The sequence below is a fragment of the Hemiscyllium ocellatum genome, chromosome 7, assembly GCF_020745735.1.
Source record: "Hemiscyllium ocellatum isolate sHemOce1 chromosome 7, sHemOce1.pat.X.cur, whole genome shotgun sequence".
Taxonomy (NCBI): Eukaryota; Metazoa; Chordata; class Chondrichthyes; order Orectolobiformes; family Hemiscylliidae; genus Hemiscyllium; species Hemiscyllium ocellatum.
The window spans coordinates 87,554,402-87,568,944 of NC_083407.1; the positions used below are offsets into that span (position 1 = coordinate 87,554,402).

Genomic DNA, 14,543 nt, shown 5'->3' on the forward strand with positions numbered 1-14,543 from the left:
CATCTACTTTTCTGACATTCTTCTTTATGGGATAAGTGTTATGCAAAGCTTTCAGTCCTGATACTCAATGTGGAAGGAGCCATGCTTTCTAGGTTGCATTGAGATAATTGTATCTTCTTGAACCACCCTCTAGCATGGTCAAACATTTGCATTGTATATTTAGTAACTAACTGATGAAATTAACTATACATTAACAATTAGATTTGAACAAATCTGCACTCTGGTACAAAACTTTATCCATCAAGACCATAATATGGAAATTTAGCTTGGAAATCAGCATGTCCCATGATGGATTTTCAATTATTGATGAAAAAGCACCTGTTGAATTCTTTGCCAGAAATCCCAAAGTGCACGATTAGCAAAAAAAAACTCCAGGCCTACAAATTTTTAAGATTCTGCCCTATAAAGTAAAACACGTGTTCATAGAAAAGTACCAGATGTATGTTTTCACAGCAGGCTTTGATTTGATTCAGAAAGGCACGTAACTCAATTTCAGATGCATTACACTTGTGGTCATTCTATGCATTAGACAAATTAAATCAATTGTGAGGCAGGATGCTTTGGGGTGTGGGTGTGGAGCATGGAGTATGCAGTTCCAAAGGCAGGAATGAAAAGGCATGTCAAATAAGTCCCCTTATATAAATGTAAAAATTAAATCGAGGGGCGATTTAATGACTGACTGTGATAAGCCTATCTTGATTTGGTGCTCCACGAATGCACCTTAGTCTAAAGGGGTTCTTCAACAGCCTAGCCTTTTGGGATACTTTGCAAACTAATTGCTAAGTAGGGCAAGACTTGGTTGTCCTATTTTGTGACCCATTTATTAAGGTATTAACAGGTCCTTGATTTTTCTAAATTGCCAAAAGCATTAAAATTTTCATTCAGAATAGAAGATCGAAAGATGAATTGATCATACTGTTTAAGGGAAGATGAAGAGGAAGTATTTGTTCTGGGTTAATAAAGAATGAGAGGGCACAATCCCAAGGGCAAAATCAAGAATCACTTCTTTGACACAAAAGGTAGTACAAAACTGAAATTTTCTCTCCAGAACACTTTTGGATTCAGGGATTATTAAAGTTTTCAAGTAAGAAATGGAATTACTTTTGTTACATAAGGGTAATAAAGGTATATGGAGCAAATACAGGTACATGAATTTGAAGTATACATCAGGCATGACCAAACTGACTGATGCAGAAGTCTTAAGCAACTGAATAATCTTCACCTCGTGCTTCCAACAAACAAGACAGCTACAAAAGTTAATAAATATGGTCTAGCTTTGAGGCAACCCCAATACTGTAAAAAAAATTAGTACAATATATTCTGATGGACCTAGAAAATGTGATAATAAAGTTAGAGCAATGGAAGAGATTATCTGCAAGAAAAATACCAAAATCAATGATACAGCTTCATTAGTAGTCTGTTTAATTGCACTAAATCCTTTTAAGTGGGTGTTGATACTAAACAGCGTCAAATAACAAATCAATGCTTACCTTTGTCACCCAACAAATCAAGGCCCCAAAATATTGTCTGCCACTTGTTAACAATCTTTGCTGTTTTAGAATAACTGGTCAAAATCAAACCCCAACATTCATTTCTGTAGTATCAAAGTTTGGCATGTCTTCCAACCATGAATATTTGTCTTGCTGTTCTTTTGACAAATGAATCAAAAGTGTCTAGTTTTAAGCCGTGTGGCTCAATAAAGCACTAAGTAGTTCATAAATGGTACAATTTTCCATTGCTATTAAAGCATCCTCGGGTGGTCCCTGCTCTGCACGCCAAACTATTCAGTCAATAAAAGAACAATGTTTTTGGTCTCCTTTCGTCAGGTAGCTGATGCAAACTTCAACATTGAAGCAATATATGAGGGAGATCTGATGCCAAGAGCTTACTCTGAACTAAAGCACCAAGAGCTTATTTTTTTCATATGGGCTTAGGAAGAGCAAGACAACTTTACACACACCTTAAAATTTGACCAAAAGAAAGGGATCATTTCAGACTGTTAACTTGAACAACTTCACACCCCACTAATAATCTGTCACAAGAATTTGTTAAAAGAAGAGACATCCTGCAACGAATACAGATTTAGATGCAACTTTTTTTTCCCCTTGCGCTGTACAAGAATATCTAATATTCACTCAATTTACTATACTGAGAATAGACATACAAAACACACCGTCAGTACAGCATTTTCTCCCCCTACTGATGTACAAGAAGAAATATATACATGGCTAGGGTCTATATGTGAAAAGAAAGACATCAATAGCACAAAAATAAACAAAACAGGCAACTGTAACAGTTTATCCCAATAGCTCTCTTTGACTTAGCCATGATACATGGAAGATAAATGAAGAAGGGCACTGCCACTTGCATTATAGACAAGCCTTGTTCTAAGCAATCTTCATTTATTAACAGGATTTAATTATCTGTTATTATGGGTAAGACTTTACTAGGGTTTCAAACTACAACAGTGAAAAGCAATGTTGAGCTTCTAAATATTGTGCCCAAGTAATCAGAACCAGCACACTCTTGTTCTTAAAGATTTGCATAAGCAATTGTTGAAAGCTTTTCAAAACTGTTATATTACATTTTAAAAATACTTTCCCTACACCAAGCTAAATTTGTGTATGAAGTTAAGAGAAAATGCATTCAAAGAATGATTTTGAATATTGCATTTCAGAATACCTGCAAATTAGGCTCTCTTATTATACATGAAATAGTAATCAAATTAGATAACAGGAAGAAATTATAGTGGATTGAGTATAAGATTAGGAAAGTGTGGGAGAATATTTATCCTCAACAAAGTTTGATTTGCAGAGAAAGCCTTCATTGAATCTGGTGAAAAGGAGTAACTAACCTTTACACATAGTGATTTGACAAGCTATTTACATCATTTACTTTCTACAGGTGCCAGGTAAAAGCAGGAGAGACCTGTAGTCAACCATGAGAAGAATGACTCATGCAGTAGTCCAAAATGGAAGAGAATAAAAGGAATTAGCACAGTAAAGCGTGCTAATATAAAAAGGAAAGAAAATCTCCAATATCCATATTTTCTATTGTTCATGTTGTTCGAGGTCCAAATACTGTTAATTGCCACAGCAACCCCTTTGGCTTTGCTGGTTTGTTTCCTGAAGATTTACCCCCCGATTTCTGGCAGCAGTTGCTGGATTTTGAGGATCATTTTTTGGCATTTTCTTTGCTGTGGATAAAACAACAAAACAATTTAACTAACATAGCTAAACAGTTTACTCTTAAAAACTATGAGACATTGTTTGTACTACATCTGATGCTGTCTACATTTTTAACACACTGCTATACAGAAGCTCAGTTCAATATAAAAATCAAGCAACAGTCATATTTAATGACAAGCTGCTGTTAATGATCTTCATTTCTATGTTGATATGTTGCTTTAACCACTTTTGTATTTTGGTATAATATACTGCTACTTATACAGAATAGTAAGTATTTTATCCTAACTACATAAACATGAGCTGGTTTGCTTATGTAGCATTGGAATTTTGCATACATGTTCCTCTATTCAGCTTTCAACAGAAGCTCTACAGCAAAAACTGAATTTTGAAAGTTAAGCTTTAATTAATGGACAGGGCTATCATTGCTTTTTAAATCCAATTATTTGTACTGAAACATTGTGCACTAAAGAAGAAAATTTCAGTTGGCACCAGAAACCTCTCTCATGAGACTTGTTACATAATAAAGTATTAAAAGCAATTTTTTGTTTGTAATGCTATGCATTAGAATTAAATTCGAACAAAAATGACTTTATACAAGACCCAATAAACCAGAAATGAAAGTTGGTACTGCCAATAATTTGCATTAATTAAAATCTAAATTGGAGTTGAAAAGGATTATGTATTAAACTGTCATCTTGACCGTCAAATTTTCCAATGATTTTGTAAATCTACAACATACCAATGCCACGTAATCTTAAAACATTAAATCAGTTGAATGAATTTCAAGTTAAATAATAAAATGTAGAACAGTTCCTGCATCTCAGCTTAAGTTGCCCATCAACTGGGAGATCGATACACCTTATCTCAATAGTTTGAGACAAAATATTATGAAGAAAAAAAAGTGTACACAAACAAAAATACATTGAAAAGTATACCACCTAGATACTGAAATATGCACTTTCCTGAAACAATAGGTACAGATAAATAAACTGTTTAAAATAGGCTAGTAGGATGCTATCTTTCATAATAGAACACAAAAGTGAGGTGGTAATGCTGCAAGTAGAAGGCAGTATGCAATTTTCAGCACCCCACCACACAAGGAACATTAAACCCAGAGAAAACATACAGTGCAGATTTACTAGTATCTGCAGGTTTGCAATATTCTTGTTGTGAAGGAAGAAAGGTACTTAAATTATTTTGGTACGTTAAGTTTTAAAGACAATTATGAAGAGTTTTATTGAAGTGAGTGAGTAAACAGAAGTATTTCCACTGGCTGATGGAGCAGAATGAATTTACATTATTGAAAGTTTGGGACAGGTTTAAGAGAAACTGTAGAGCAGCCTATAGAATCTTGTCACAGAGCAGTGATTGAGGCAGTCTAGATTAGAATTGTGCTGGAAAAGCACAGCAGGTCAAGCAACATCCGAGGAGCAGGTAAATCGACGTTTCGGGCAAAAGCCCTTCATCAGGAATGGGCAGTGATTGAGGCAGTGCTGATCATTGCTTAAAAAGAAAGAAGTTAAGAAACATTCAAACCAAAAAAAAAGGCTATGGAAAAAGCATGTAACAGTGGGTTTAGTTTTATATTGCTCAATATAGCAGACATGCTGATGGCCCAAATGGATTGCTGATGCAAATAGCTTTGGCTCAAATTTTGAATTATTAGAAAGATCATATAATTTCTGGAACTTTAAAAATAAATGCTTATAGATTTGCAAAACACACTGCATTGGAAATCTGGAATCAAACTGTACATTCATAAACATGTTTAATTTTTGCTTGGATAAAACTATGGTATTGCAATGCATATTGTCAGTCCCTTGAAGTGAAGATGATGTATCCCAAGCATGACAAATATCATTTCCTCAGGTGACTCACTCACTCCTGGAGCCACAGGGCTCTGAGCAGAGAGGACATGAGTTGCTCTGAAAAAGGGAGATTCTCAAAACAGGACTTTGCCCTCTCTTTCCACTTTTGTAAACTATCTTCAGCAGTTTCCAACTACGTTGTGGTTTGATGATCAAGATGGGAAAACTTTCATTAAAACTGTTTCAACTCCTTAATGGAACAATGCATTTATATAGGCTTCCATTAAGGATTTCTATTAGATTGAGATTTAAGGAATTGCACTATTCTCCTGCTCCACAAAGTAAGACAAATTCTGTGTTTTAAGCTAACTAACAAGCATTTAGATTTTTCACATTTTTAACCCGTATCTAAATAAACAATTAAAACAGTACCATCCAAAACACTGTACCTATTGCGAGAAATATGTCATTGACATTCATTGCTGTCTTAGCTGATGTTTCCATGAACAGCAAACCACAATCTTCTGCATATGCTTGTGCTTCCTGCAAAAAAAAACAAGGAAATATCATATTCAGTGTTAAATGTAAGTTAAATGTGTTTATTTATATGCAGATGGTAAAATTAACTGGAGATTAATCTGAGCTCCTATAGATGGACAAATTGTGAAGAAAAATGCATGTAAAGATTCAATTCTGTCTTTCACGAAATTATGTTTCAGTTAGACATGGCAGCAGAAAATGGACAAACAAGGAGAAGGTTGGAAAATATTGACGGACTTGCCAGGTAGCAAACCAAGTCAACATGGAGAAGTATGAGTGGAGGGAGGGGAAATAATGCAAGTGAATACTCAACTGATGGGAGAGTAATAAAGAGTAGGACAGGGTTAGAAGTCACATGACACCAGGTTACAGTCCAACAGGTTTATTTGGAATCACAAGATTTCGGAGCGCTGGTCCTTCATCAGGTGAAATGACACATCATCTGAGGAAGGAGCAGCAGTATGAAAAACTGGTGATTTCAAATGAACCTGTTGGACTATAATGTGGTATCGGGTGACTTCTGACTTTGTCTACCTCAGTCCAACACCAACACCTCCACGTCATAGAACAGGGTTGTCCAATCTTTTTACATGGAAAGAAAACATTTCATTTTTTTCCCGCTTAGGGGGCTAGTGAGCAACTGTCAGAAATTTAAGATTTTTGACAATAGCAACATGAAAAAGGTTTCAAAGCAATAAAGTGATCATTTTAATGAGTAATTATTAAAAACAATGATTAACACTGCCAAGCAGCAAAGCTAACTTATAAAGCATTTCTTTTCCAGATTTTAAGCTACAAGTCCTGGTCTCCAACTAAGAAGGGCGAGTACAGGCTGAGTCAAGCAATTGGGTTTAACTAACAATGTCCTCAGTTTGTCCCTCATAAGTCACAAGTCAGAGTTGCATTTATTTGAGACGTGGGTGACCTTTCAGCCTATGTTTCCCTCCCCTCCCAGGCTATTATGTGGGGGCAGGAGGAGGATGAGAAGGATGCGTGGCTGCCGCTTCATTCTCATGCAGGCACCCACACAACCCAGTCACTCACACATGACCCGTAGGCTTGATGATTAATACCATTAAGAACATGAATGGGATGGCTGTGACAATACCAAAATGTGCTTCCTCATTCTCAGTGTAACAATCCAGCTGTCAAACTGTGCTGTTGTTGAACCATCACTTTTCCTGACCTCCCTGCACCAGACCCACATCTTGGTGAGGCAATGGCTCAACTCCCCTACTCCATGATAGAGCATCACATCTGCTCCTCAGGTTCCAAGCCTGAACTTTCATGCCTCCTTGCTCTAGTGGCACAACTCATACTTCCATCACTCCAGCAACTAGGCAGCAGCTGGACTTTCATTCCCCTTCATCCCAGGTGCCAACCCAACTCTTGTGTCCCTCCTCCACAAGCCAGCATCTCCACAAGATTCTGCCAATTTTCAGAGTCACTCTCATGGTCCCAAGCTGCAAGCCAACTGAAACCATTCACATAGCTCTGTTTGCTGTTCCTCCAACCACAGATTTACCCTTTCTCATTTGCTGCTAAGTGAGCCTATCAGCAGCAAACACAGGAAATAACAGACTGTGAATGGACGAGTAGCTTCTTCAAAATCCTCTAGTTAGACATACCCATATTTTGAACAATGGCTTGGCAGGCCACCTGGCCCCCATAGCAGGGAGCATGTGGTGGCCCATAGGCTGCCTGTTGGACAAGCCCTGATCTGGAGGAAGTGAAGGACGTAGGTGCGTAGATGCAAAGATTCCTGAAGTAGCAGGACAGTCATTAAGAAAGTTAAGGTGGCACATGGAATCCTTTAATAACTGAGGCTTACAGCATAAGACCAAGGAGGTTACAGTGAAAATTTATAAATAAGTAGAAAAGCCACAGCTTGAGTTCTGTATGCAATTATGGTTATCTCTTTAATAGAAAGAATGTAATTGCCTTGGAGATGGTACAGAGGAGACTATATAGTGCCACGGGTGGAAAATTTCAGTTATGAGGAAAAACTGAATAGTTTGGGGCTGTTCTCCTGACAAGAGTGGAGGGAAAATGAGATGTGATTGAGATATACAGAATTGTGTGGGGCCTAGATGCAGGGGATATGTACAGCCCATTGAGGTGAGTAACTAGAAGACATAGATCGACATTGATCAGAGGGGAGGGGAAGCAAAGAGGGTGGTTGGTAGGTGGTCTGGAATATACTGCCTGAAAAGGGTAGTGGAGACAAATCCTTCAATTCATTGAACAGATGTCTGAATATGCACCTCAAGCGCTGTGAACTTGCAGGGCCATGGAGCAAATGCCAGAAAGTAGGTGGATTATTTTCAGTTTGCACAAACAGGAAGAGCCAAGTGGTCTCTGTGTCATAAACTTCCTAGGATTCTAAAAACAAATTCAAACATGCAGAAATACCCTGACAGACTAAGTACATGCATGCAGAGGCCATAGCTTAAACACTTTAAATAAGATTATGATTACAAAACAGTCCCTAAACACAACCAGAAGTCAAAGTCTTCATGATTATGAAGTTTTGATAGCTGCCAATAAACCAGAGGATAAAATAACAAGAGGTGTGAAATAAATGGAATTAGTTACTTGGAGATTATTTTGAGGTACGAGGTAAAGGGTAGCTAGTTTTTATGAGGTAGGTGGAAAAAATCCGAACACACGGGGCTTAAAGCTAAGGCATGCATAGTTGCAAGGAGCTCTGAAGACCGACTGAGTGATTGGATGTTAGTCAACTTTTCCAAAACTAGAAAAGTTATCTGGAACATCCTTTTAAGTCTTTTAACCACATTTTTATGATAGGTTGGTAAATCAGCATACAAGTTGTACTTCTGCAAGGAAATACTGCTCAAATAAAGTTTCTGAAACAGCCCAAAGAGGCAGCAGATACAGAAAGAGAACTCTGGAAACTAAATGAGATGTGTCTGTGGCGTTAATAATATTTCAAAGGTGTAGCATTTTAAATGAAATCTGCTTTGTGAAAATAGTTGGTGTTCAATGACAAACATCCTGCAATGCTTTCGTGATATCGTAAAAGAAAATTTTCAGGAACCTTCACAATACAAATTAATGATTTGTTAAGGAATGATATTATGGAATTTGAGAAATGTGTTATTAATAGGATTAGAGTAGAATTTATAATTGGAAGTCAGCTCAGGCTAATGGGGGCAGCATACTGATCGAGATCAATGTTGCCCATACACTCACCATTCCCACATGGTGAATCCATCAGAGTCATGTGGTCTGACCACATTTAAAGTGGTATGTGCAACTTTAGGCCCCAAATCTCAGTAAGGATGTACTGGCCCTGGAGCGTATTCAGAGGAGGATCACAAGATTAGTCCCAGGAATGAACAGCTTAATATATGAGGAATGTTTAAGAACTCTGGGTCTATACTTAATGCAGGTTAGAAGGATGAGGGGGGATCTAATTGAAACGTACAGAATACTGAATAGACTGGGCAGAGTGGATGTTGTGAGGATGTTTCCATTGGTCGAAGAGACTAGGATCAGAGGACATTGCCTTAGATTAAAAGGGAAGACCTTTTAGAGCACAGATTAAAACAAACTTCAGCCAGAGAGTGGTAAATCTATCGAATTCATTGCCACAGAAGGCTATGGAGTCCAGGTCATTGAGTATATTTAAGATAGAGCTTGATAGGTTCTTGATTGTCAAGGGGATCATGGGTTATGGGGAGAAAGCAGGAGAATGGGGTTGAGAAACTTATCAGCCATGATTGAATGGCAGAGCAGACACGATGGACTGAATTGCCTAATTTCTGCTCCCATGTCTTATGGTCTTCCTAAGAATGTAACCAGATGAAAGATGTGATCCTATGGCAGCCATTCAACTGCAGATACGTTCTGCATTCCATGTGACATTTTTGTCATGACCACAAACTAAGTATAAAATCTGCACAAAAATAATCTTTTACATTAAAAAACTGCTAGGAGATTATCTCCATTAAGATATGCGGTAAAGAGTCTCCATGGAAGGACATTATGTTGAAATATTTTAGCTGTTACACCACAACTGAATGCCATGTAGCAATTAGTTGCTGCTAAAAATATTGTTTGACAGTTCTGCTGTCACAATACAGTGCAATATTACTCAATTTAGACCTGCTCGATATCCTCAGTTTAACACAGACTGCTACAACTTCACTCCCTCCTTTACATATATTTTGTATGGCATGGGCAAATATAGCGAGCTGATCACTAGGAGTTTGTTGAACATTGAAATCCTATCAAACAACACTGGCTTACTTTGAGGTGCGGGAGTCTGGAATAACTTAAGATCAACATTTCTATTTACACTGTGTTACTTCTATCCTAGTTAATCACACTCAGCTTCATAGAAGATGATATATTTAAACATGAAGCAAATATAAACCTTGATCAATCAGCTGAACTGGTTCCATATTTAAACCAGACCAGATGCTACTTTTGATATCATGCAGTTAACTACTATGGTGAAATACCTTAAGGTGATAATATTTTATTTTATTTCCTTTTAAAACAAACTAAAAATGAAGAATTGTGTATTTAAGTTCTTATCATCAGGTGAACCAACTTGTTTCAAAAATTTGTTGGAGTGAAATTTTAAACTAAATGATGTGTGCAAGTCTAATAAACCTGTTCAGATATGCTATTTCACACTTCTGACACACGTGGGACATGAACCCAGGCCTTCAGGCTCAAAGTTGCAATACTACTGCACAGTATGCTTGTGGTCTGTAACGCTTTAGACAAATATTCAGTATTGTGCCAGAACACCTGGGTTCAAGTTATGGCCTGTCTCCTGGACAGGTGTTTCATGTCCAAACTGAGTGATTGAAAAAAATTGATGTACATAAGGTCCATTTCTATCCATTACCAACTGGTTTCCTGGATTAGAAAATGTTAAGACTTTGAAGATAAATTCAAAATAAATTTTAGGCTAAGCACAGAAGTCATAAACATCTTCATATGTCGGTCACATTTTTTGTGCACTGTGCAATTAAACTCTAATTGCACTGTCTCATACTTAAAGTTCTTTCCTGGGTGTATTTACTTATAAGTATCAAACCTCTATAATTAACATTATATTTCTGTAAAATAAAAGCTGGATCTTTGATGTAAGTTTTGTTTACTAAAAATCTAAGAGTTGGGAGCATTACAGATCTTTGCACAGATGGAAGCTCAGACAACAGTAATTAGTGTTAATACCCAACTCTTTCACTCAATATATGTGTAGTACAATACATTGTCATTAGTGTGAAGTGCTTGGTTTCATTTCTGGCCAGATTAAAGGGCATTATTTCAACATAACGCTTAAAACAGCATTCAAGGGAAATTATAATTCGTTAAATGTTGTACCATTGTAATTATGAGAGATTTCCGTATCCTTACATATCTGAGTAACCATGTGCCACTTGTGTTGTCACCAGACTGCACATTTTCAACATCATAAGAGGGGGGAGATAGGTGGGTGTGACCTTAAACACTAAGGTTCTGAGTCATTCCAATAGAAAACATCAAAAGCCTGATAGCAGGTTCATTAAAAGGTACACCATCAGGGAGAACTGCCCTCTGATTTCTAAAGAACTCCATTATGTTAATTATATTACATGAATTAAAGTAGTCTACCATCAGTGTAATGAAGAAATGTTTCAGCAATATTGCAGCCCATGGGCAGTCAATCTCCTGATCAGAATCCTTCAAGGAAGAAGAGCTCCAAAAGACAGGTTCTGGTCATGTGGAAATATTTTGCTTTACATGACTCTTTTACATGTAGTTTGAACTGAACTACTTAGCAATAATAGAATTTATTAAATTGCAAAAATGAGTCAATAGATTTGCCTGATGTCAAATAATAGGAAACAGAGGCAAGAGAAGACTAGTTGGCCCTTTGACCTGAAATGCCATTAATAGATAAGCTTACCTTCTGCCTGGGTGTTATTTTGTCGTAGTGAAGTTAAGGTGACTGCCCTTGACATGAGGCAGCATTTGATTGAATACAGCATTAAGCAGCCTCAGTAAAACTAGAGTCAACTGAAATGGGGGAAAACTCTCCACTGACTGGATACATCGATAGCACAAAGGAAAATGGCTGGGCTGTCAATAGTCAATCATCTCGCCCTCAGAACAGCACTGCAGGGGTTCCCAGGATAATGTCCTAGGCCCAAAATATCTTTTGCTTCATCAATGATATTCTATCCACTGGGATGAGGATGTTTGTTGCTGATTGTACAATGCTTCTCACCATTCATGTTTCCTCAACTATGAAGTAGTCAGAGACTAAGTGCAGAAAAACCTGGACAATATCCAGATTTGGATTGACCAGTTGCTTGCCATTTAAATGCCAGACAATACCATCCCCAATAAAAGAGATTCCAAACACTGACCCTTCACATTCAATGTCATTACAATCACTGAATCCCCCACTCTCAAACATTCTTATGATTACCATTGGCCAGAAACTGAACTGGACTGGTCATATAAACACTGTGGCTACAGAAGCAGGTTTCAGGTTTGGAAATTGAGGCAAATATTTCAAAATTTCTGGACCATCCACAAGGCACAAGTCAAAAGTCACATGTTCTGGAATCATCTCCACTCGAATGGATGACTGCATTTCCAAAACCATTCAAACAGTCTGATACCATCCAGAACAAAGCAGCCTGCTCAACTGGTACCACCATCTAACACTTTCAACATCCACTATTTAACACACAGTGACAGCAACGTGTATCATCTTTAAGGTGCATTGTAAGAACTCAAAGCTCCTTACACAACACTTTCCAAACCAGTGACCATGACTACTTACAACAGAGATTAGATATTTGGGACACCACCACTTGCAAATCCTCATCCAAGCGACAAATCATCCTATCGCCATTTCTTCAAATGTCACTGGGTCAAATTCATAGATTCCCTCCTTCACATCCCACTTCCCTCACTATTACGAGGGGGCATTGCTTTAAATTAAGGGGTGGTAGGTATAGGACAGATGTTAGGGGTAGATTCTTTACTCAGCGAGTCGTGAGTTCATGGAATGCCCTGCCAGTAGTAGTGGTGGACTCTCCCTCTTTCTGGGCATTTAAACGGGCATTGGATAGGCATATGGAGGATAGTGGGCTAGTGTAGGTTAGGTGGGCTTGGATCGGCGCAACATCGAGGGTCAAAGGGCCTATACTGCGCTGTATTTTTTCTATGTTCCCTCCTTCACATCCCACTTCCCTAGGACAGTTATGTTTTAAGAAAGCAGTTCACAGACAAATTCTTAAAAGGTAATTTGGGCAATCCATGCTAGCCTCACCCAAAAAACTCTCCCCAAATCCTTTAATTTCATTACTAACCAGAGATATATCCATTTCTGTCTTGAGCGTGTTTGTTGACTATCTCTCCTCAGAGTTCTGAAGGAGAACAAACAATGGCCGAGTGAAGAAAATCCTTCTCATTATAACCCTAAAAAGCATACCTTTTACTCTAAGATTGTCAAGCCCATTCCAGTCAGGAGAAACATTGTTCCTGAAACCACCTTGTTGAGCCCTGTAAGGATTTGTATGTCTCAACAAGGTCCCTTTTCATTCTTTGAATCCCAGAGAAGCCAGGTCTAGACTACTCATTCTCTCCATACACACTAAGTCCATCACGTCAGGAACCATAACACTGCACCCCTCTACGAAGTATATGTCCAAAAGGTAAACGGACTCAAAGTTCAATTCAACTGCAGCAACAACTCTTTACTTCTGCATTCAAATCTTTTTCAATAAAAAGCCAATATACCATTTGCCTTTCTAACTGCTTGTTGCACTTGCACATTAGCTTTCAGTAACTTGTAAACAAGTACTTGTAAACAGGTTCCTTTGGACAACAACCATTTGCAATCTTTCACCTTTTTAGAAATACTGTATGCCTGTATTTGTTTTTGATGTTATTTTACACAAGCAAAACAACAACAACAACAAATTACACTATTTAAGGAGACAACAGGGCTTAAGCACTCTGATAAATCCTTAACGCTTTCCAAATCCTCAGCTGCTTTAGCTGAAATGTATTCAAAATAGTAATGATAAAACATAGTTGATCATAATTGACAAACTGAATGTTCTCCTTGCCAAGCTCCTGTCCTCCACCTTTCATCTATATCTGTGAAGTTCACGCCCTCTTGCTAAAAATCCCACACACCTATTGTTCCTGTCCAGACTTCTTGGCTCCCCAAATGCTTGTGTGGATAACCCACTATCCTAAAACCTTTCACATCTCTGACACAGTAAAGTACTAGCAAATTGTGTTGATATCTTTAGGGTCATACATTACTAATTGAAGACATCCATCCATGAACCTCAATGTACATATATCTATAGTTTTACTGAAAACAAAGATTCTTAAATTTTGTTTTGACAAAAGTGACAATACAAATTTGGAGAGACAGAAGCCAACAGCAGCTTGTTTTTTTTAAAAATTTAACACATTAAATACCAAAGATGTCAAAACACGTGGGATCTTTCAGAAGAAAGTGTGGTGGAAACAAAGGTTGTTTGTCAACTCATCAGGTTATGTCAACAACATGACAGCATGAAGCAAATTGCAAAGGCAAAAAAAAGATCAAAACTAGTGGGGTTGAAAAAAGTGAATGTCGACTTAGGTGGGGTTAAAATAAATGTATAGTACTGTATCCTTCTCTATCCTATATAGGATCTGAGACCTCCTCTGTAGTGTTTTATAAATGTAAACGGTTATTGATCATTACCTCATACTCCACCATTCGTTTATCTGCTAGGTCAGCTTTGTTGCCAGCCAAGGCTATCACTATATTAGGACTGGCCTGTCTCTGCAATTCTTTTACCCATGCTTTTGCTCGATCAAATGTTTCCTGGGGAAAAAAAAACAGAAAAGCAAATGCATAAATGCAATTTAATTTTTAAAACTCTCAAACACAGTATAGTAAATATAGTACAATGAAGCAATATCTGGTATACACAGGGAATAGGGGTCTGCCATACCATGAATGTGA

The 14,543-nt window shown here is 37.6% G+C and overlaps 1 protein-coding gene across 3 annotated transcripts in view; it reads right to left on the bottom strand.

Annotated features, from left to right (window-relative positions):
• Positions 1 to 1,405: 1,405 nt before the first annotated feature.
• The window catches only part of rab5b (RAB5B, member RAS oncogene family), a 50,160-nt gene continuing 37,022 nt past the window's right edge, over positions 1,406 to 14,543 (bottom strand). For all 3 annotated transcript variants that reach the window (XM_060827439.1, XM_060827438.1, XM_060827440.1), the window contains 3 exons: positions 14,280 to 14,402; positions 5,446 to 5,539; positions 1,406 to 3,196 (listed from right to left, as the gene is read on the bottom strand). In XM_060827439.1, coding sequence (XP_060683422.1) covers positions 3,084 to 3,196; positions 5,446 to 5,539; positions 14,280 to 14,402 — 330 coding nt within the window. In that variant the 3' untranslated portion in view covers positions 1,406 to 3,083. The remainder of the gene's footprint in view (positions 3,197 to 5,445; positions 5,540 to 14,279; positions 14,403 to 14,543) is intronic.